The sequence below is a fragment of the Rhinopithecus bieti genome, unplaced genomic scaffold, assembly GCF_001698545.2.
Source record: "Rhinopithecus bieti isolate Rb0 unplaced genomic scaffold, ASM169854v2 scaffold_4655, whole genome shotgun sequence".
Classification (NCBI taxonomy): Eukaryota; Metazoa; Chordata; class Mammalia; order Primates; family Cercopithecidae; genus Rhinopithecus; species Rhinopithecus bieti.
Genome location: NW_016804517.1, coordinates 1,112,902 through 1,136,511, shown reverse-complemented (window position 1 = coordinate 1,136,511; position 23,610 = coordinate 1,112,902). Strand labels below are relative to the sequence as shown.

The 23,610-nt window shown below is 36.2% G+C and overlaps 1 protein-coding gene across 3 annotated transcripts in view; it reads right to left on the bottom strand.

Annotated features, from left to right (window-relative positions):
* Positions 1–11,806: 11,806 nt before the first annotated feature.
* Positions 11,807–23,610, bottom strand: part of LOC108527549 (neutral ceramidase) — a 72,903-nt gene continuing 61,099 nt past the window's right edge. For all 3 annotated transcript variants that reach the window (XM_017868874.1, XM_017868875.1, XM_017868876.1), the window contains 3 exons: positions 21,136–21,195; positions 16,424–16,512; positions 11,807–14,447 (listed from right to left, as the gene is read on the bottom strand). In XM_017868874.1, the coding sequence (XP_017724363.1) occupies positions 14,258–14,447; positions 16,424–16,512; positions 21,136–21,195 (339 nt within the window). In that variant the 3' untranslated portion in view covers positions 11,807–14,257. The remainder of the gene's footprint in view (positions 14,448–16,423; positions 16,513–21,135; positions 21,196–23,610) is intronic.

Sequence of the window (23,610 nt, the reverse complement as noted above, 5' to 3'; positions counted from 1 at the left end):
GAACTCAAACCCAAAGCATGTAACTCCTAGGCCCACCTTTGTAATCACTACACTATGCTATTCCTTAAACTATCACAGCTTGCTGAAGGAAGAAGTGAGATGAGTTTAAATGTAATTGATGCCTTGTGCCATGTGATGATCAACTGATGCCTTGGCATCTGCTCAAATATGAACTTCATGATAGAACAAACAGAGAAGAGTGATGATTAGAAGTGAGTCATCAAACTCACTATAGCATAGTGGACTCAAAAAGACTCTTACAAGAGAGGTCAGAATCACAGTCACATTACAAGTGATTTAATTTCTGTAATAGAGCTTCATGAACCACACTTAATAATTATTATTTGATTCTTACAGTTCATAGTTTTTCAGTGTATTCAGTATTCTTTACTTATTTATATAGTTGCAGAAGATTGATAAATAAAATGATTTATTCCTAATTCTTTTTCTGCATATTTAACTAATATTTTAATAAGGATTATAAGAAAATATGGGATCCATGAAGATTGTTTTTCCTTTTAACTCCAGTTCATTTATCACTCAAGTTTAAGGAACATTGATGTAGACTTAAGGACAAAGATGCACCAGAAGTCCCAAAGTTCACAGATGGTCCAATCCTGGTCCCCAGGGCTTAGGGTCCAAAGCCCCAGTGTTTCTTGCCCAGCCTTGTGCTCTCTGTTTGGATCTAGCAACACAAATTATCCAGGACAGCTGACTGAGCATCCAGGTTTTCCAGGAACCTATTTTACTCCCAATTTCTTACCTCTATAACTACCTAACTTGTCCATAGATCTAGCCCACTGATATAGTTTAGATTCTCGTCCTCACCCAAATCTCATGTCAAATTGGTGGACAGGCCTGGTAGAAAGTGACTGGATAATGGGGACAAATTTTCTTCTTGCTGTTCTTGTGATAGTGAGTTCTCACAAGTTCTGATGATTTAAAAGTGTGTGGTAATTCCCCCTTCTCTCTTTCTCTCCTGCCACCCTGTGAAGACAGTCCTTGCTTCCCCTGTGCCTTCTGCCATGATTATAAGTTTCCTAAGGCCTCCCAGTCATGCTTCCTGTACAGCCTGCAGAACTCTGAGTCAATTAAACATCTTTTCTTCATAAATTACCCAGTCTCAGGTAGTTCTCTATAGCACTGTGAGAATAGACTAATACACCCACCATCACAGGTGACCATACTTTAAATGAACACCCTACAAGTAGAAGAAATAATTTCAGAACTCAGAGACAAGGCTTTTGAATTAATGCAATCAAACAAAAATAAAGAAAAAAAGAATAAAAAGAAATGAACAGTCTCCAAGATATGTGGGATTAAGTGAAATAGCAAAACCTAAGAATAGTTGGTGTTCCTGAGGGAGAAGATAATAAGTGTGGAAAACTTATGTGAGAGAATAATTGAGGAAAACTTCCCTGGCCTGGCTGGAGAGCTAGATATCCAAATCCAAGAATCTCAGAGAATTCCTGGGAAATTCAGTGCAAAAAGATCTTCAGGCTATCTGAAGGCAAATAGTCATCAATCTGTCTAAAGTCAAAATGAAAGAAAGAATTCTAAGAGCGTTAAGGCAAAAGCAACAGGTAACCTACAGAAGAAAACCCATCAGACTAACAGCAAACTTCTTGGCAGCAACCTTACAAGCCAGAAGGGGTTGGTATTCCAACTTCAACCTCCTTAAACAGAACAACTGTCAGCCAAGAATTCTGTATCCCACAAAACTAAGTTTCATAAATGAAGGAGAAATAGTCATTTTCAGACAAACAAATGCTGACAAAATTTGTCATTACCAAACCAGTACTACAAGGAATGCTAAAACATGACTTAAGCTATCTGGGTAACAACATGATGAAGAGAACAGTAGTTCACATCTCAATGTTAACATTGAATGTCAATGGCCTAAAGACTCCACTTAAAAGATACAGAATGGCAGAATGGATTTTAAAAAATTGAAATCCAAATATCTGCTATCTTCAAGAGACTCACTTAACACAGAAGGATTCATATAAACTCAAGGAAAAAGGATGGAAAAAAGGTATTCTATGCAAATGGAAACCAAAAGCAAGCAAAAGTACCTACTCTTTTTTTTTTTTTTTTTTTTTTTTTTTTTTTTTTTTTTTTTTTTTTGACAGATTTTCACTGTGTTGCCAGGCTGGAGTACAGTGGCATGATCTCGGCTCACTGCAACCTCCACCTCGTGGGTTCGAGCGATTCTCCTGCCTCAGCCTCCCAGGAAGCTGGGATTACAGGCGTGTGCCACCACACTCAGCTAATTTTTGTATTTTTAGTAGAGACGGGGTTTCACCGTGTTGGCCAGGATGATCTGGATCTCCTGACCTTGTGATTCACTCACCTCAGCCTCCTAAAGTCCTGGGATTACAGGCATGAGCCCAGCCAGAGTATCTGTTCTTACATCAAACACAACAGACTTCAAAGCCACAACAGTAAAAAACATATATATAAAGATGGTCACTATATAATGAAAAAAGTATCAATTCAACAAGAAGATATTATAATCCTAAGTTTATATGCACCAAACACTGGAGCTCCCAGATTCACAAAACAATTACTACTAGACCTAAGAAATGAGATAGACAGCAAAACAATAAGAGTGATAGACTTCAATACACCACTGATAGCACCAGACAAATCTTCGAGACATAAGGTCAACAGAGAAACAACACACTTAAATGACATGCTAGAACAAGTGGACTTAACAGACATTTACAAAACATTCTACCTAAGATCTGCAAATTACACATTTTTCTCATTAGCACATGGAACATTCTTCAAGATAGACCATACAATAGCTCACAAAACAAGTCTGAATAAGTTTTTTTAATGAAATCATATCAAATATCTGTTCAGACCACAGTGGAATAAAATTAGAAATCAATTCCAAAAGAAACCCTCAAGACTACAAATACATGGAAATTAAGCAGTCTGCTACTGAATGATATCTGGGTTAACAATGAAATAAAGATAGAAATTAAACATTCTTTGAATTGAAAGATAATAATGACACAAGCTATCAAAACCTCTGGGATATAACAAAAGTGTGCTAAAAGGAAAGCTGACAGCACTAAATGCCTTCATCAAGAAGTTTGAAAGAGCACAAATTGACAACCTAATGTCATACCTCAAGGAGCTGGAAAAACAAGAACAAACTAAACCTAAAGCTAGAAGAAGAAAAGAAATAACAAAGATCAGAGCAGAACTAAATGAAATTCAAATAAACAAACAAAAAGATCAGTAAAACAAAAAGCTAGTTCTTTGAAAAAATAAACAAAATTAATAGACCATTGGCTAGATTAACCCAGAAAAGAAGAGAGAAGATCCAGATAAAGTCAATTAGAAATGAAACCAGAGACATTACAACCGACACCACAGAAATACAAAAGATCATTGAAGACTATTATTGTGACTGCCCAGTGGGTTCACCTTGCCTGCTGCCGAGACAGAGCAGATTTATCAAGACAGGGGAGTTGCAGTGGAGAAAAAGTAATTCATGCAGAACCAGCTGTGCAGGAGACTGGAGTTTTATTATGACTCAAATCAGTCTTCCCAAGTATTCAGGGATCAGAGTTTTTAAAGATAATTTGGTGAGTAGGGGCGTGAGAAATGGGGAGTGCTGATTGGTCCGGTTGGAGATGAAATCATAAGGGGTCAAAGTGAATTTTTCTTGCTCTCTTCTGTTCCTGGATGCGATGGCAGAACTGGTTGAGTATTCTTGCCAAAAGAAAAAAAAAATGACCTGAATCTAATCAAACTGTTAGATCTAACTAATATTTAAAGGAAACAGCAAGGATAGAAGAAGAAGTTAAAACACACCATGAATAAACGATCGGTCAGAAGAAGCAATAGGAAAATCTACTGGATAAACAACAGGATTTCCTTAACAAACAAAGGCACGAGAGAAGAGATCATGAGAAATGTTATATATTAAGAGTGACATAAGAGACAAACCAAATGTTATGCATGGAACTTGTCTGCACTCTGGTTAAACAAATCCAGTGTAAAAAGATTTTTTAGATAATCATGGAAATTTGACCATGGACTGGGTATTGGATGATGTTAGGGGGTTATTGTTACTTTGTCAGACATGAGAATGACCCTGTAGTTAAGATTTTTTTAAGTCTTTATCTGTTAGAAAAATATACTAAGGTATTTACAGGGTAAATACTCTCCAGCTCAACCTCCCTCTCCATTCCACAGAATGGTGAGGAGACAGATGAAACAACATTAGCAAAATGTTGATACCTTCTGAAGCCGGACAATGGGGTAGCTGGAGTATTATCAGACTGCTCCCTCTAGTTGCTTGTATGTTTAAAAGTTTCCATAACAAAAGGATTTTTTAAGGTCTCAGAATAGTCAATGACAGTCTAAGGTTGGAATCAGAGTGGAATTCTCACAATGCTCCTCCCACGGTGGAGGCACAGGAAGAATAATATGTATGGAAGAGAATCCTCAGGTTTCCCTTGTCAGGCTTCATATTCCCCAGCAAGGAGGAAACATAGTATTTCCACAGGACCCCGCTACACTTTCTGCTAAAAGATGGACACTGTTTAAAGAAAATTAAAAGCCCCCCCAAAGATTGGAAGATCTCTCTTCAATAGAGTCTGTAAAGCATTCTCTATTCATAAACACATTTCCTGAAATAGAACATATTCACATATTTAAATATAAAGTGAATCACTCACAGAAAACACTGTTATTACTTTCTGCAATGCCTTTCTACAATCTGAATACAACTGTCTCTTGCCTTAATTTAAAACTAGGCCTACCACAATTTTTAAAGTACATCACAATTCCTTTCTGGTTTTGCCTCCAGGTAAACAGAAAGAAGGACTATACACTGACATTTCCCCTATTTGCTGCAGAGCTTATAACACTTGCATAATAAATTGGAGAGGAAAAAGACCAACTCAGTTCAACTGCAACTGAGAAGAAACATGCATAATGATACTTATTCTGATTCTGTTAACTTGTAAATGTATATAATAGATATTCACACTTACCCACACCCCATAAAAGATCAGTTTCCAAAATTGCAGAATATTTATTCTCTGTAAAATTTTAGTTAGAGCTGCATCCCAGCTGATTCATTTGGCATTTAATGGTATGTAAATTAGTTTCAGAATTTGCTACAGTCTTTGACAATGATAGATGACATTCATAGGCAACCAATGATAGACAAGATCACTTGACATAAAATGACCATGTTATCCAGGAAAGTAAAGAAGAGACATAATTACTGGTCCTCTAAACTGGAAGGCACTCAAGAATCTCTTTTAGCAGGTGACTAAAGGGGAAGACATTAATCTCTTGACCAGTATATTTATTTCCAAAGCCTGCCATAGCAAAGTAACACAGATTGGGGGTGGCCTAAACAACAGAAATGTATTATCTCATGATTCTAGAGGTTAGAAGTTCGAGATCAAAGTGTCAACAGTGCTGGTTCCCTCTGAGGGCTGTAAAAAAGAATCTGTTACATGTCAGCCTCCTAGCTTCTGGTAATTGCTGGCAATCTTTGGCAATCATTTGCTTGTAGAGACATCACTTTGATCTCTGCCTTCCTGTTCACATTTCATTCTTCCTGTATGTGTCTCTCCATGCAGCATTCTTTTTTATAAAAACACCAGTCATATTGGATTACAGGCCCACTTTACTCCAGTAATGATGTCATCTTAACTAATCACATCTGCAATGATTTTATTTCCAAACATTCTGAGATACTGAGGGTTAGGACTTCAACATATCATTTTGAGGATACACATTTCAACCCATAACAACTCAGAGAGTCAAAAAAACAAAGAGGCCACCATACCATTTTCCATAGGTCAACTAGTAAAGACCTGCTTTCTGATTGTACACAAATATGTTGACATTTGTCCTAACCACAATAGAAAAAGTATATAAGTGGTAGCCTTCATGGGGCTATAAGAGGTATATTATTTAGAATCCAGGTTCCAGATACTTTAACAATGAGATGATAATGTGAAAAATGAGATAGAAGTTTATTTTCCTTTCAGTTAATCATCTGAGAATAAGCACTTTAGGGATGATTTAACAAAACTGAACTATTAGGGATGCTGGGATCTTTTATATTATTGCCATCTTCAACACGAAGTTTCCATCTCTGGGCTTTTGCCATCTTGTTTGCTACATACCTTTTAAGAAGGAAATTAGGGCAAGGGAGGTGTATTTGTCCATTCTTGCATTGCTATAAAGAAATACCTGGGCAGGGCGTGGTGGCTCATGCCTGTAATCCCAGCACTTTGAGAGGCTGAGGCAGGTGGGTCACCTGATGTCAGGAGTTCGAGGCCAGACTGACCAATATGGTAAAACCCCATATCTACAAAAAAAACCCACAAAAATTAGCCAGGCATGGTGGCATGTCACTGTAGTCCCAGCTACTTGAGAGGCTGAGATAGAAGAATTGCTTGAACCCAGGAGGCAGAGGTTGCAGTGAGCCAAGATCATGCCTTTGCACTCCAGCCTGGGCAACAAGAGCGAAATTCCATCTCAAAAATAAATAAATAAATAAATAAATAAATAAATAAATAAATAAATACCTGAGACTGGGTAACTTAAAAAGAAAAGAAGTCTAATTGGCTCTCGCTTCTGCAGGTTGTACAGCAATCATCGTGCTGCATCTGTTTTCTTGACTTCTGGGGAGGCCTCCAGAAATTTACAACCATGGCTGAAGGCAAACGAGAGCAAGTTATCTCATGTGATGGGAGCAGGAGCAAGAGAGAACATGACTGGGGAGGTGCTGGACACTTTTAAACAAACAGATCTTTCTAGAATTCATCATGAGAACAGTGCTTAGAGAATGGTGCTAAACCATTCATGAGAAACTGCCCCCATGATTCAATCATCTCCCATCAGGCCCCACCTCCAACACTGGGGATTATAATTCATCATGAGATTTGATGGGGACACAGATCCAAACCATATCAGGAGTGTATGCCTATCACTTTTGAGAGTACAACAGGAAAGTAGAACATATCACTTCTCTCATCTCATTGAACAGAACTTAGCTATATGGCTACAACCAGTTTCTAGAGGCAGCCCTAGGCTATACCAAGGCTGGGAAATACAGTCCTAATCCATAACCAATTAAAACCATCACTATGGAAGAATGGGAGAGCAGATTGTGGTGTGGAGTCTAATGGTCTCTTCCACAGCCAGTCAACCTAATAAAACTCCCCACCTCCTTAAAATTCCCTTCCATTCTTGTGAAATTGCTGTCAAGTTTCAAAGGCTTAATTTAGTCCTTATCCCTTTAAGCTTCTCTACAACATTTGATATAATCGACCTGCTTGGAATTCTTTCTTCCTGATATGGTTTGGCTCTGTGTCCCCAGCCAAATCTCATCCTGTAGCCCCCATAAATCCCACCTGTTGTGGGAGGGACCCAGTGAAAGATAATTGAATCATGGAGTCCAGTCTTTCCCGTGCTGTTCTCATGTTAGTGAGTAAATCTTACAAGAGCTGATGGTTTTAAAAATGGGAATTTCCCCGCACAAGCTCTCTCTCTTTGCCTGCTGCCATCCACGTAAGATGTGACTTGCTCCTCCTGCCTTCTGCCAAAATTAAGAGGCTTCCCCAGCCATCTGGAACTGTAAGTCCATTAAACCTCTTTCTTTTGTAAATTGCCCAGTCTTAGGTATGTCTTTATCAGCAGCATGAAAACAGACTAATACACTATCCCTTCTCCTAACTCTTCTAATTGTTTCTTCTTATTAATATTACTTTCTGGCCCTGCTTCTGTTCATCTTCCTTAAAGTAGGTGGTTCCAAAAGGCCTGTCATCTAAATCTCTTTTCTCTTTCTTATACACCCTCCCTTTTGCAAAATCATCAACTTCCTTGATTTCAACCATCAGTTTGAAGTTGATGCTTCCCATATATCTAATCTTTTGCCCCACTTTCTCTCCAGTGTCTCTACTCCACATTTCCCACTGTGTGCTGGACTTTTGCATATCTTGTCAATGTCTCAGACATCCAAAACTAGATTTACCATCATCTATCCGAAATCTGCTTCGTTTTACCCTGGCTCTTGTTTATAGCATTACTATGACCCAAATGTTTTAGGGTTTGGGCGGTTGTAACTGTCTTCTCCCTACCTTATCCAGTCAATGAGTACATTGTGTCCATTGTAACTTTAGAGTTTTATACACCCACACCTTTCTGACCTGTTCCTAAAGCCATTGTTCTTGTTCTTTTCTGACTTCATTACCTCTTAGTCTAGATCATTCTACTAACGTCTCTCCTCATTCTAATTCTTCATACACTAATATCAGGGATGCCAAAGCACAACTTTGAAAAAGATCAGGGAAAGGACAGTCATTGTGGCTAACCATGATTCCACTCTCAATGGTAGAATTTTTTAGTTCCTACTATTTTCCAGATACTTACATGCAATATCTCATATAATACTCAGTAACATCTAACTAAACTAACAGCTAAGTAAATTAAGTGCATATATACACCAGGCACTGTGTCAACAACTGTACCTTATTTTAATCTCACAACCTAAAAAGGTAAGTACTATTATTGTTCTCTTTTTGTATATTAAGCAACTGAGAGGAAGAAACCAAGGCTTTACAAAACTAAGTAATTTACTCATGGTCTGATATTTTTAAATGGTAAAACTAGGATTTGAACCAGTTAGTTCCAAAATATCCTCTCATAAACATTAACTTAACCTCATAGCAATTATAGAAGGTCATTATTAATATTATTATTTCATAAAGCAAGGAAGTTAAATAATCTTAAATTGACCAGACTTCACAGCCCAAGTTCTTTCTTTTCTTTATACAACTTCCCATTTATGTCCCTCAGTTATAAATGACCTTCCAGTCTCTGTGAGATTTCTTGCATTCGTGGATTATTGAGATTGAGAGAAACTGAGAAGAGACAGGCAACAAGTCAGCACAACACAGTCCACAGTGTGGGAAAGTCTTCCAGAGGGTGTATTCTCCTCATGATAGTGGAATCAACTTTGTAAAATCACAGACACTAGTTTCTTGAAATTCCACTTAAGGGTGTCTTTCTCCACGTCATCATCACTGTCCCTTGGCCATTTAGGGAATGTGGTTGGACTTTGTCCTAAGCTTGCAAATGATGGATTATTACGTTCTTTTGTCCATTTAGCTCACTTTGGTCCGGAAAAAAAAGGGTAAATCTTTTATACTGAATATGAAAAAATACAATGAGACAGAAAATATGGGCAAGTCAATGTTTCCAGATATCTGATTTCAGACAGGGATAGTAGATCTTCTATTCTCTTCTAGCTAGTATTGACCCCATACATCCAGGCTTCTACTTTTCCATTATGGTTGAAAAACATCCAGAAATAGGGCCAACAGAAGCTGGGTCCCTGATAACTTGGCAGTATGCAGGTCAAGATGCTATGAATTTTATGTGGGTGGTTCAAATTTTTAGTATTCACAAATATTTATGAACTTGTAAGGCTGGAACTCTGAACCCTATCTAAAGGGAGAGAATGGTCTTCATTGGCTATACGTGCCATTTTAGCAGGTACACCAAACAAACAAAAAACAAAAGAAATCATAGATTTGGAAACATGAAATTGACACAAGCAAAAGAAGTCTGAATAAATTCAATTCCATGGGTTTGTCTATGGACAGGGTTATAGCCCTGAAGACAGAAGGATGACACTAACTGGCACTGGAAACTGGGAGCCAAGGTAAGTTTTTTTGGTTATAGAAAGTGTATTTTATTATTAGAGCAAATGGCAAATACATTCAAGGACTTTGATGTTATAGGGGAACAGTCTCAAGGGGGAAAAATGCTAATACAAGTATAAAACCAAATTGCTATTTATGAAAGTAAAGTTTAGTGCTGCCTCACTGTCAACTCTTCCCTTATACTCTAACTACAACCTTGATAAAGTACTCAATATTCCCTCTACATGGAATAGTCTATTTGCCCAGTACACAAACACAAACACACACAAATACACACATACACGCACACACCATTGCCTTTCTTCTAGCTAATTTCTACATATCTTTGAAGTCTTAGTTTATATGTTATTTCTTCCAGGAAACTTACTGAAACATCCCCAAGACCATATTAGGTGCTCTCTCTAATTCCCTGAACAATAACAATATGGGTCACCCTGTACAGTAATTATTGTTTATCTGTTTGCTTTGTTCATTAAACTGTAAGTTTCTTTTGGCAGGGAATAGCTTTGCCTTCATTATTGTTTCATTCTTAGGATTTAGTATAATTTCTGCCACAAAGTATATAGGTGCTTGATATAAAGCTGTTAAAGGAATGTAAACATTTTGCAATACAGAAAGCAATTTTTTCATCATGATTCCAATGTGTGTCCTTTTCCAAAATATGTTTTCTAGAATAAAACTAGTTATAATTATTTCAAAGAGCAGTTAAGTTGGATATACAGATATTATTCCTTGCCCATTGTGGTAAACTTTAGGGCTGCTTGCAAACATCCTGGTTCCGTCACCTGCTCAGTGAAAAATGCACAGTAATGTGGGAGCTTCACAAACTATTGCATGATTCTCCCTGTCCCTTCCCCCAGTCATGGAAGCACCTGTTCCTGTTCCCTCACAATGGAAGAATGTTTAGAATGGAAATCTCTGTCAGGCTGTGAACCCAAATGAGAAGGGTGTGGAACAGATCCTCCAGCTAACCTCAATGGACAGGTCATGAAATCAAGAAATAAATCTCTAATGTTGTAGCATAACTAATCTGTCTTGACTGACGTACCTTTATGACAGCTACTTCAACTGTCTCTTTTTTCTTACTATCAGAACTTGCCTCACTCTCTAGAAGCACAAAATACTAAATGTTCTTTTTTCCAGCCTCCCTTGCAGGTAAGAGTAACTGTGTGGCACCGTTCTGAACAAGGAAATAGAAGGAAAATTCAACTTGTGTTCCTACTACTTTCCACCTTCCAAAAGGGTATTATAAAGAGAACTCTTTTCCCATTTTGCTGCTTCATTCAATTGTATGTAGACACGAGGTAGCGATCTTTTGGCCAAGAAGATAAGCCTAAGAATTAAGTAAGTATGTTAAGAAGAGCCACTGAGTGGCTGCACAAAACCTGTATTTATCACTTCAAGACTTACTGCTATGTGAGGTTATAAATGTCTTCAGTATTTGGATGGATGTTGATCAGGAATATTTTCTGAGTTACAACTGAATGCATTCTAACTAATTGTGTAAGGAATGTGCAAATTTCCCTCTCCGATACCCTATCACTCTAAAATTTTGGAAGCCAATATAGACCAGCAAGTCAGGTTGGATACCCAGGAAGCAAGAGCATCATTTGGAAGAACTAAACACATGAGAAGTTTATCTAGTGATGAAACCTTTTGACTAAAGATAGAATCCATGCACTAATAGTAGAAAAAGACAGTAAGCTTGCTTATGTTGGAGGAGAAGCATAAGAGGGCACATTAGAAAAGGACATTCATAAGTGAATTCATTCTTGGTCTTTTTGTTCAGAATTAGCTCATGAAACCATTTCATAGTTAGCCACCTGCCTAGGAAATTTTTTGCCCAACTAGTAAAAAAGAGAAAGAAAATAAAAGAAATGCCAACCATACATGTGTTTTTCCAGCAGTACATCTTCAGAAATTGGAAAGGAACTGATAAAGAAGTGGTTCCCTTGTGCTTCAGTGGTTAGTTATTAGTCATTTGTATCACTTTCCAACCTAATTTACGTGTAATCTAACACCTTTTTTTCACCTCTTTTTTTAAAAAAGTGTTCATTTGTCTACATTACCTTTCATTAGACATACTTTTGTGAGTGTAATTCTTAATTTATTATTAAATAATCCATTGAATGTTGACAATTTTACTCAGTACTCACCAAAAAAATCTAGACCTGGAAAAGAGATTATTCAGTGCTTTTCGAAGAAGTCACAGAATCCTTAAAACCAGAGTAGGCAGGGTACAGCAAATAAAATGCAGACACTTTAACATGAAAAACAAAATCTCCACAATTGTTCTCTTACCTACCCAATCTGCCATATTCCACTTTTTCCACCAATTTCAGGAGTTTACGCCACATGGTTTGGCTCCAATGAGCCAGTCCCTGCAGCACCCACAGACACGAATTGGATCTGTGTTTTTATATCAACAGATCAGTTACTTCATGATATTCTTTTATGCATAGATACAGAACTGATATTGATAATCCAGGAATTTGGTTTTATTTTTACACATGAACTGCAAACATAGAACTGCATGGCCTAGAAGAAATGACAGCTGGTAAGAAAATAGGTTTCTGTGGGTTATCTGGGACCAAGAGTGCTGGATGCAGAAGGGTCAGTAGATGATACAGTGACCACCTTGGTACAGTTGCCAGTGAGCTATCAGGAATCACAAGTAGATTGAGGAAAGCTTCAATAGAAGGCATAGAGGTAGTGGAAAATGATTCATGAACCCTTCTGAGTAATAACAAATACTTTAAAAAACCATATCATGAGTTCTAATATAAATTTCTTGTCTGGGATCAGCTACTTTCAGGATCACTTGTTCTTTTAGGCTTCTGAACTTTTACACTAAAGACTGTGGTGTCATTAGAAAAATGATCACAAGACTTGGAAGACTTGGAATCCCTGATTACCTAATCCTCCAGCAGTTAATGTCCATGGAAACAGCCTCTAGGATACTGATTCATCAAAAAGTGTTCCAGGTTCATTCTAATTCAATAAATTATGTTGAGATTAAGTTATACATAATGGATGTTAATATTACCATCATTAATATCGTTATTATTTTCAGACCTCAAAGTTTATTTTTGAAATACAGATTGATTTTTTTTTCCCTAAAATGCTAAAGCTTTTACATACATACAAAAGTATGGCCTGGGTTTGGAAATTTGCTTTGCAGTCTGGGAACTCCTAGTTAATTTAAAGAATTTTAAATGCAATTAGTACTTTCAGGCAATCGATGTCAGATTGTCATATCTTACTCTTCGGGGCATGAGGCTAGGTATTTTACAAGGCCCAAAAATAACTTTCAAAATAGTATTTAGCAAACTGTCTGGAGCCTCTTTACCCTAAAATTAGAGTATCCAACACAGATGATACACAAGATATAACTTGAAGATTACTGATTTTTTAAATGCCTCCCCGGAATTTACATATTAAATTGATTATTTTCTCCTTTATAATAGTTACCTTTTGACACTTATACATTCACCCCAAGTACAATGTCACTAATTATCAAGGCCCAGGTACCATTACAATTCTGGGCATATAAATCGTAAATATTCTATGATTGAATGGGTCCATGAGTGAGTGAGCAAATGGTAAAAAGAACAGATAAATTAATTTAGAACCTTTGCTCTGAGGAGTGCTTTCCCAGCCAGTAATACTTTTAATATCTATACTAATGGCAAAGCTTTCTGGTTTGGGGTGAATTTGATTAATGAAAAGAGTCAAAAAAAATTTGGAATAAGTCTTGGGAGTAAGAGACACAATCCAGTGGGATAAGGACACTTAGGAAAACACAAAGCATGATCAAAATATTGCAAGTCTGACTTTCTCATAATTGGGTTCTGAAGGCAATTCCAGAAATGATTTGAGCATCCACAACAACTCTGAACTAGGCATGTTAACTCCAGAATGACTGCTTAGAAAGGCTATGTTATTTTGAATGAAGAAAAACTGACATGCTGATTTTCTGTTTCTCTAATTAGGCTCATACATTTATGGTCAAGGTTTATATCATATTTTGTAAATGTGATTATAAGAAAAGACCATTTTTCTTATCTGTAAGATGAAGAATAAGACTAGATGATTTCTATAAACTCTCCCAGTACTAACATTCAATAATTACATATATAAATAAATAGGTTAAACATTGTTCACATGTATTCAGCCATTCTCACTAATATTTCAGAGGTTTTATATTGAAGGGACTCTCCTTTAAACAGCCCCAAGGCTTCAAGGGAAATCATGCTTTAGGCTGTAGACCACAAGGTGTATGGCTACTGGAACAAGATATATGGGACAAACCTCTCTCTCTCTCTCTCTCTCTCTCTCTCTCTCTCTCTCTCTCTCTCTCACACACACACACACACACACACACACACACACCTCTGCCCCATTAGCAGTAAACTATCTGTCCCCAAATAAGGACGATTATAGAAGTCAACATAGTAGTTCACTAGTTCACATTCATTTGAAATCACTTATATAATGTGTACAGAGTAACGCTGTTCTTTACATGATCTGCCAACTTTTCACTAAGTAGTTACAACTTCAAACGTAGGGGAAGTGCCTTCAAATGAAAGTATGACAGCAGGCTTCAGAATGTCCTGCTTCCGATTGTGTCCAAAATATCTTATTCTGTAGATTCCAGGCTGGGCAGTGTCTGGAATATGCCATTCCATTGTTGCATTACTCAGACCCAGGAGTCCCTTGTGCCAATAAAAACTGTTGATAGAAAACAAACAAGCAAGCAAAACTCAATTTTACTCTTAAAAATGTGTAATTAGAAAAATACTGATTATTCATTTAATGAATATTCAGGGAGTACCTACAATGAGCAAGACACTATCTAGACATTGAAGATACAGCAATGAACACAATAGACAAAAACGTCTATTTTCTAGAAGAGAAACTTTAAAGAACAGCAATTTGTAGAAATAGCTTTACTTGTTCCACCTTTCTACCTACCTAAATTATATTTATCCCAGGAAACCTTACCTGATAGCCACAAGATGTCTCTCCTGTTGTAGAATTGCAAAGCACTCTTTTAGCCTTTATCTGACACGTATTTTCACATCTAGATTCATTTGTTTTATATATATAGATATATATATCTATATATATAATGAATACATGTCAGACTCTCTTCTAGAAGTACTGAGGGTACAGTAAGGAGCAAGATAGATATGGTCCCAAGTTTTATGAAGCTTATGTTCTACTGGGTTGAGGATGGAAATAAATACAATAAACAAAGCAATAAATATAAAAATCTTAAGAATGATAAATGTAATGTAGAAAACAAGATGGAAGTTTTTTTAGGGAGATGTCATTTAAACTGAGTCTGCAAAAATCTGGAGGGAAAAACATTCTAACAAGAAGGAACAGAAAATACAAAGTGTCCAAAGCAGGAACAAACTTGATGTGGCCGCAAAGCAGAAAGCAGGTTGGTTGGTACAGGGAATAGTAAACCACGGAAGAGTGCTTGAGATGAGAGAAACAGATGGAACCAGATCATGTTGGCCCCTGCAGATCACAGCAGAGAGTTCAGACACTCTTCTAGACTCAGTGAGATACAATGGGCTGATTGACATCCTCAGTTATGTTGAAAGCTAATCTCTTGGGCACAGAGAGTGTGCTCGACATTCTATGTTTCTCAGTGATGGGTTCAGTACTCTCAACAAATATTTGATTATTCTGCTGCTAATGAATAAGGCAGGGATCTAAACATATCCTCAGTATTGACTGCTATTAGCTAAAAACTTTTAGCATTTAAATATAAATCATTGTTTTTATTACCTGTATAACCTTTTAAATGATAAGTATACATTACTTGTTTAAAATTTTACCTATACTCTACAGCTCTAAATACCAAAGAAAACTTATGCCCATATTTGTATATGGTTATCAAATGGGCCACGGTCAAATTCCTATTTTCAATTAACCATCTGAACCATACTAACATATTTACATTTAACAAACTAATATCACTTAGTTTGAGGCAATCTGAATTAGACCCAAATAGCCAAAAACTATACCTACTTCCATGCCACTGTCCTGGAATGCGAAATTTATAGACTTGGGAACAGAAATATTGTCTTATTTCAGACACATTGTCAAATCTTCAAAATATCTATTCAGCTCAGGAATTTGGTAGCTAAAAGCAAAGAGATATGTCTCTCTGAGGAAATTGCATGATTATATTATCTCCTCACTCAAGTCATTAAGAGTTAAACACCCAAGTCTATAGTGTTTTAGTAACTCAAATGAAGAATCATTGATCACATACAAACATGCAATACATATCAGGTGTAGACTCATTTTCCCTATAGAAATATCAAGCTCTACAGAGACATCTCAACACTTCTACTCCACGCTCCTTTCAATCAATTTGCAATAAAGCTAGTTAGATTTTAGAAATAATGCCTGTGACTATGGGGAAAAAAACAGAACAGATGTCTGTAAAAATGGAAGCCATAACCTCATTAGCACCTAATCTTACAGAAGCACACACCACACTGTTTTGTAGAAAAATGAATCAAAATGAAATCTAATAAATCAACTAAATATGTCCAGAAAGCTCCTTGAGAATTTGATATCATTAATACCTTGTATTGAGCCAGTCTTTTCATTGGTCTTCCCAGCATTACAAGCCAACTGTTTTCAAAGCTTGAAATACAAAAATATTCAATAGATGTGCTCACCGAGTCTCCCAGCAGGCATCATTACACACTGTCTGCCACGATGTTGAAGTAGCCTCATATTTCTCCACAGTGAGGAAGGTCTGATGGGTCTGAAACGCAATTAGGAATCCGTTTGTAAATACTACCCTTGTTGACCATATGTTAGCCTACCAGTACCTTGTGTGAAAATGTGTTAGAATTTCATCCATATTCTTAGGCTTTCCTCTTAACATGCTATGCAATGTACTCAGAATGTTAATTTATGCAGTCTATTTAAAAAACATGACTTTTTTAGAAATTTGAAAGAAGCATAATTTTAGAGTTAATAGCAAATTTTGGAAACTAGGGCAGAAAAGAGGTTGGAAATAAAACTTACTTGAGATTTTAAAAAGGTATAAGTCGAGCCTTTTTGTGACATGCTTATTGATCTATATAGCCCAAGACTTTCTCTATTCACCTCAAGATTTAGAAGGAAAAATGGTAAAGTTTAATCTATATTCCATTTCTAGGTGAATGAATTATTAGTTAATGTACCTCCCTGCGTGAAAGAACTGAAAAGAATACATAAATCTTCCCTATCCTGGGGTGCTAAAGGAGGTCTCTAGATTTTTTATAATAGATTCCTAGAAACCACATCATAAAAAGATTTTATTTCCCCATTGGAAGATTATCATAATAGAAGAATTTGTTTCAGACGAACAATTCAGCTTCAAACAAAGCGCAGATTTGAATAATATGACAAGTTAATAAAAACAAAGGCTATAAATTTCTAGTATCCCTTTAAATCCCTGAGATTGTGACCCTAAAAGGCACATGTCTAATTCACCTATATTTATCACAGTCCTTTACATCTCTCATTTACTGGTGCTCAAATAACCCCTTGTTAAATGGATCGCCTATTTACATGTGGGCCATGAAATTGTTTAAAATTCTTTTTTTTTTTTTTTTTNAAACTCAGTCATTTCAGCCAGTTATACTTGCTTTACTTGTCATTGGCATTTTTGTCCCATAAAATTTAAACTTTATCTGTGGCTCTAAGTGAGTTGTCTAGGAGTAAATTAGTCAAAAATAACCATTTCCATTTCCAGGCATTACTAAACAAATTGATAACTTTTATACACACAGGGTAATGTTAGAGCTTTATAGAGACTCTTAAACAGGTATTTTACTGAGGAGTGGTATCAACTTTCAAAGTTCCTGTGATTTCTTACATTTTAAATTAATTTTCAGTAGGTGGTTATTGTTACATTCATTAGTCAAATTCAGTTGGTAGCCCTTAGTTTAAATGAGTGTCCATGGTTGGGTAGGAGTGAACTGGGGAGACCTATAATTATAGGAATGGGAAATTGTGCAGATATGATAAGGATGACTCCTCTGTTACCACTCGATTTCGTTTTCCAACAGGAAAATAACATTTACAGTATCGGTGTTCTTTTAGAAATAGCTAACCTCCCAAATGGTCTCTGTGACATGTTTTGAATTTCTATGTAAATAATGCAATGCCAACTGCTTAATAAAAGCTGCAACACAGTGACATTACATCATAAACTAATTTTAACCATTTGCTTTCAATCAAATGGTTGTCTTCTTTATAGCTTTGTGTGACTACAGAAGTGATAAAATGACAAAGACTTGAAGATAATGTATTTTCCACTTAATAATACCAATTTTTTGGCTGGGCGTGGTGGCTCAAGCCTGTAATCCCAGCAATTTGGGAGGCCGAGGTGGGCAAGGTCAGGAGTTCGAGACCAGCCTGGCCAACATAGTGAAACCCCATCTCTACTAAAATACAAAATTAGCCAGGCATGGTGGCGTGCATCTCTAGTCCCAGCTACTCAGAAGGCTGAGGCAGGAAAATCTCTTGAACCCAGGAGGCGGAGGTTGTGTGAGCCACTGCACTCCAGCCTGGGCAACAAAGTGAGACTCCGTCTCAAAACTACTACTACTAATAATAATAATACCAATTTTTTCTTTCCAGAAGTTTCCATTTTACATAGTTAAATGGGATTCTTTTCCTTCACAATTTCTTTCATTGCTTCTAAGCTTACAAAATCTTCATCCAATAAAAGTTTTATTTTCAATTCAATTTAACAGCTTAAAATGTTTATGTTTAATTATTTAAGTTGGAGTTTATTTTAGTATATGCTAGGAGATGATGATCTAACTGTTTTTTTTTCCAAAATAGTAAGTAGTCATTCATATCACCGTTAACTGTGAGTGATCTTTGCCTTCTTGAGTCATTCTTTACTGACCCCTCCTTTGTTGTATGTGAAGTTCTGGCATCTGTGAGTGGGAGATTGGACCTGTTTGTGGGCTGGCTATTCTGTTTCATTGATCTAACTGCCTACTTTTACACAGCTGTATTAAAATTACTTACATTATAATGGTATTATGCATCTCATTATCCCTTTTTTTTTTATTTTTTGAGATACAGTTTCCCTCTGTAGCCCAGTCTGGAGTGCAGTGGTGTGATCTTGGCTCACTGCAACCTGCACCTCCTGGGTTCAAGCGATTCTCCTGCTTCAGCCATGCATGTAGCTGGGATTATAGGCATGCACCACCACAAGGAAGTTTTCATAACCATAGGAACTTGTAAAGAGAGTTATTTCTCTCTATTTAGGGCAAATGACATTGGGAAGGCCTTAGATGGAGAAGATACAGTAGGCTTTTTGAATATGTCTAGAGTATAGACTGAAGACCAAGTTTAGGCCTCTGAATATCAGGGATAAAACATATGACAATCTTTTCCCAACTACTCTACCATAATCTCTTCCAGATGCATAATTAGTTAATGTAAGTTACTTTCTCTCTCCAGGCCTCAGTTTATTCATCTGGAAAATAGAGGTAATAAAACTTAACTCATTGGGTAGTTGTAAGGATGGAATTAATCATATGATAATGCATATAAAGCACTTTAATAGAAATACTTGCAAATAGTACCTGCAAAATAAGCATTCCATAAATAGTGATGACAATTACTAATAAAGGAGGGTACTGGAAATTGTTGTATACCAAGTCCCAGAGCATTCTTTAAAATTAATTCTATTACCACTACAGTACTTTAAATGATTTGTTCTCCTGCTTCTCCATGGCAATAATGATGACAGAATTTCTCTACCCTAGGCATATCAGATGACAGCTAAACCTGCAGTTTTGATATAACACTTTGATATCTTCAGAAAATAATATTATAAACATGTAACTACTATGGCACAGATTGACTTCCTAAAGAAATTACTTCAAACAGGTGCATATTGACTACCTAAGAAGTAGAAGACTATCCCCCAATGTCATATTTTTTTGAGAATGACATTTGAGAATGTCATATTGCCACAACTGTTATCTTGGCAATAATGACATTTTAATGAACAGGAATAGGAAGGTTCTTTTGGAAGGAAGGTATTTTTGGATTATAAGTGACTATGCACCCTGGAAAGAGCAGCTAATTGAAAGAAGGAATGCATCCTCAGCCATAGTAAAAACCATGACCTTGAAATCACAGTCATATGCCCACTGTTTTTCCACTATAAATTCCTTTATTATTTGAGGTTTTACAACTAGAATGTGTCCAGTTATTGCTTGTGTAGTTATAAGTACATGTTAAGGAAGCTATAGAAGTATAATTTTATTAATAGATATATTACATATGTATATAGTTTATCATACATATGATAAAAACAAAAAAGTCTGAAATGCTTCATTAAAAAATTCTTAACAGCTATTACCTCGGGAAAGCACGTTTGTGGGTAGAAGAGAACATATATATTCTATTTTCTGCACCCCTACATTGTTTTAACATTGGACATGTATTTTCAATGTCATTTTTTAAGTTTAATAATTAAATGCCCTATTAACACCAGTAGTAAATAATAGGGAAATGGTCAGTGCAAGATAAAGTAAAGCACATGTGCCAGGACTCTAAGCCATGAGAGTATCCGCCCAGGGATCCGTGACCATTCCACAACAGTACAGGTAGGACCAGAGATGGTAGTGTAGAGGAGAAGACAGGCAAAAAGAGAAGAAGGAGCCAAAGACACACATCCTTCAGTTGGCCCTTTGATTATTTCACAACATTTGGTAGAGTGCTATATATTTGAATACAGTCATACATTGGATACTTCCTGAGAAGTGCATCGTTAGGCAAATTCATCATTGTATGAGCATCACAGACTTAGGCTTACACAAACTTAGATGGTGTAGCCTCTTACACACCTAGGCTATATGGTATAGCCTCTGGCTCCTAGGCTACAAATATGTACAGCCCATTACTGTATTGAATGTTGTAGGCAATTGTAACATGATGGTAAGTATTTGTGTGTCTTAACATACCTAAACATAGAAAAGGTGCAGTAAAAGTATAGTATTATAATCTCATGGGACCACTGTCATAAATGCAGTTCATCTTTGACTGAAACATCATTATATATGGTACATAACTATACATATACGTGATTGTATTCAACTTAACATCTTCTTGACAGACAATGCAGTCATACATACATTATGCTATACTTGGTCCTAAATAGAGCCAATTATATATTTCCTGTGTGCTTTTACCCAGACTCAATCCACATTAACTGTAACCATTGAATATTTTCCCATACCTACAAAATAAGATGGAAAACAAGTTGGAACATTTTGTCTTTATGATATTAACCTCTAGAGGGATATTTAAATGAATGAATGGCTGAAAGGTGGATTTACATTTGTAAAAGAAAATCATTGATGCCTACCTGGTTTTGTGCTGAATTCTTTGGGTTAGCACCTACAAATATAACTTCAACAACTTCTCCCTGAAAATAAAAATTCATTTAATGATTTCTAATAAAAAGATTTTTGCTATACTCATATTTTGGCACTATTTATTATAAATTTTATGATTTAGGGTGCCTTTATAGATTTTATTCTATTTAATCAAGTAAGTTATTTTCTAAGAATATTAACCCTTGCAACAATAGACATAGGAATGTTTGGCCAATGAATTTGCTTTTGGTAGACTCAGATACAAGTGAAGATCTAGAGCTGTAGTTCATATTAGTGACAGCACATTAAAATGGCTTCTTCAGGTCTTGATAATTCCTCACAACTCCCTCCCAACACAAATACAGGGAATATTTGAATCAAATTAGAACAGTGAAAACTTTCCACAGATGACTCATATTTATGCTTACATTTATAGTTAAGATTATATTTTTACAAGAGTTGGAGTGGCAAGATGTGTATTTATCCTCCCATCTGAAACAATTAACTAAAACACTGGAAAAAATATATATTAAACAATGAATTTTCAAGTGACAATGAAAGACAGTGATATTTGAGTGTCAGCAAACAAACAAGATGAACCCTGTAATTCACCAGCTCAATGTCATCAGAGTTTATGGGCCATGGCAGAAGGAGGAGAATTCAGGCCAAGTCTGGCAGTCTAAGTTGAGGATATGGAGCTGGGAGTCCACAAATGGCAAATAGTCTTGAGTTTATAGCACAGAGCATCATAGAGAGAAGAGCTGCACAGAGACAGAAACCTGGAGATTTGCAGAAAGTTCCCCTCAAGTTTGCATGCATACAAGGGAACTATTGGAAGTCAGGAAAAGAATGGGCTAACAGAATTGCAGAGAACAGTCCCCAGGCTCATAGAGAGTTGTGACGAGATTCCATTCCCACCAGGCCAGACTGGAAAACCTCATAATTCAAAAGAATTTTACCTCAGTGCGTGAGGGGATGGGGGGTGCTGGGGGAAGTAGGGAAGGGATTTGCTCAAGATGAAAAGCTGCTCTGGTCTTGCCTAAAAAGTTTAGTAATAGGTAATACAATAGGTAAAAGCACTAAAACTAAATGCTAGTTCTTTGAGAACACAAATTACCAAAATTAGAAAGAAAGAGGGGACATCATTGTCAACTATTCAGAGATTAAAAGGATTAGAGGGGATTATGATGAGCAATAACAACTTTTATATTACACCAACAAAGTAAACAACTTATATGAAATGAGAAAATTCCCCTAGAATGATATCAGTTCCTGTAAAGATAAATTCCTATAAAGACACAAAATCGATGCAAGGAAAAAACAGGAAATATGAATGGGCATATAACAAGTAAAGAAATTGAATTAGTAATAAAAATTTTGCCATAAAGGAAATCCAGGTCCATATGGCCTTGCTGGTCAATCCAATCAAATATTTAAAGAGTAAATAATGCCAATCTTTTGGATACTTTTTCAGAAAGTACAAGAGGAAACATTTCCCAACTCATTCTTTGAAACCACTATTGCCCCGATACCAAAGGCAAACACATAAAAGAAAACTAAAATATCCCTCATAGACATAAGTAGAAAACTCCTTACAATATGTTAGCAAATCAAATTCAGCAACATCTAAAACAGGTTACACACCATGACTAAATGGTATGGCATTTATTTAACATCTGAAAACCAATGAATGCAAATACCATATTAAAATAGTAAAAGACAAAAACACATTGTCACCTCAGTAGAAACAAAATTGCAAAATCCAATACTTATTTCTGACAAAACTCTCAATAAGCTAGGCATAAAAGGTAACTTTCTCAACATGATAAAGAGAATCTACAAAAATCCTAAAGTAAACATCACACTAAATGGTGAAAAACTGAATACTTTTCTACTAAGATTGTAAACAAGACAAGAGTGTCCAGTCTCACAACTTCTATTTGACATTGGATTGGATCTTCAGCAAAAAGAACAAAACTGAAGGTACCACACAACCTGACTTCAAAATATACTACAAAGCTATAGTAATCAACACAGCATGGTACTGGCCTAAAGTAATCAACACATCATTGGTACACATAGACCAATGGAGCCCAGAAATAAGCCCGCACATCCATGGTAAATTGATTTTTGACAAAGTTGCCAAGAATGCACAGTGGGGAAGTGACAGTCTCTTCCATAAATGGTGTTGGGAAAACTGGATAGCCACATGCAGAAGAATGAATTATAAAAATTGACTCAAAATTGATTAAATATTTAAATATAAGACCTGAAACTATAAAACAACTGAAAGAAAACCCAGAGGAAAAGCTCCATGATGTTGGCGTAGGCAATGTTGTTGTTTTTTTTTCAAATGTGACCCCTAATGCAAAAGCAACAAAAGCAACAAAAACAAAAACCAACACATGATATTACATCAAACTAAACAGTTTCTGCACAACCAAAAAAAAAAAAAAAAAAAAAAA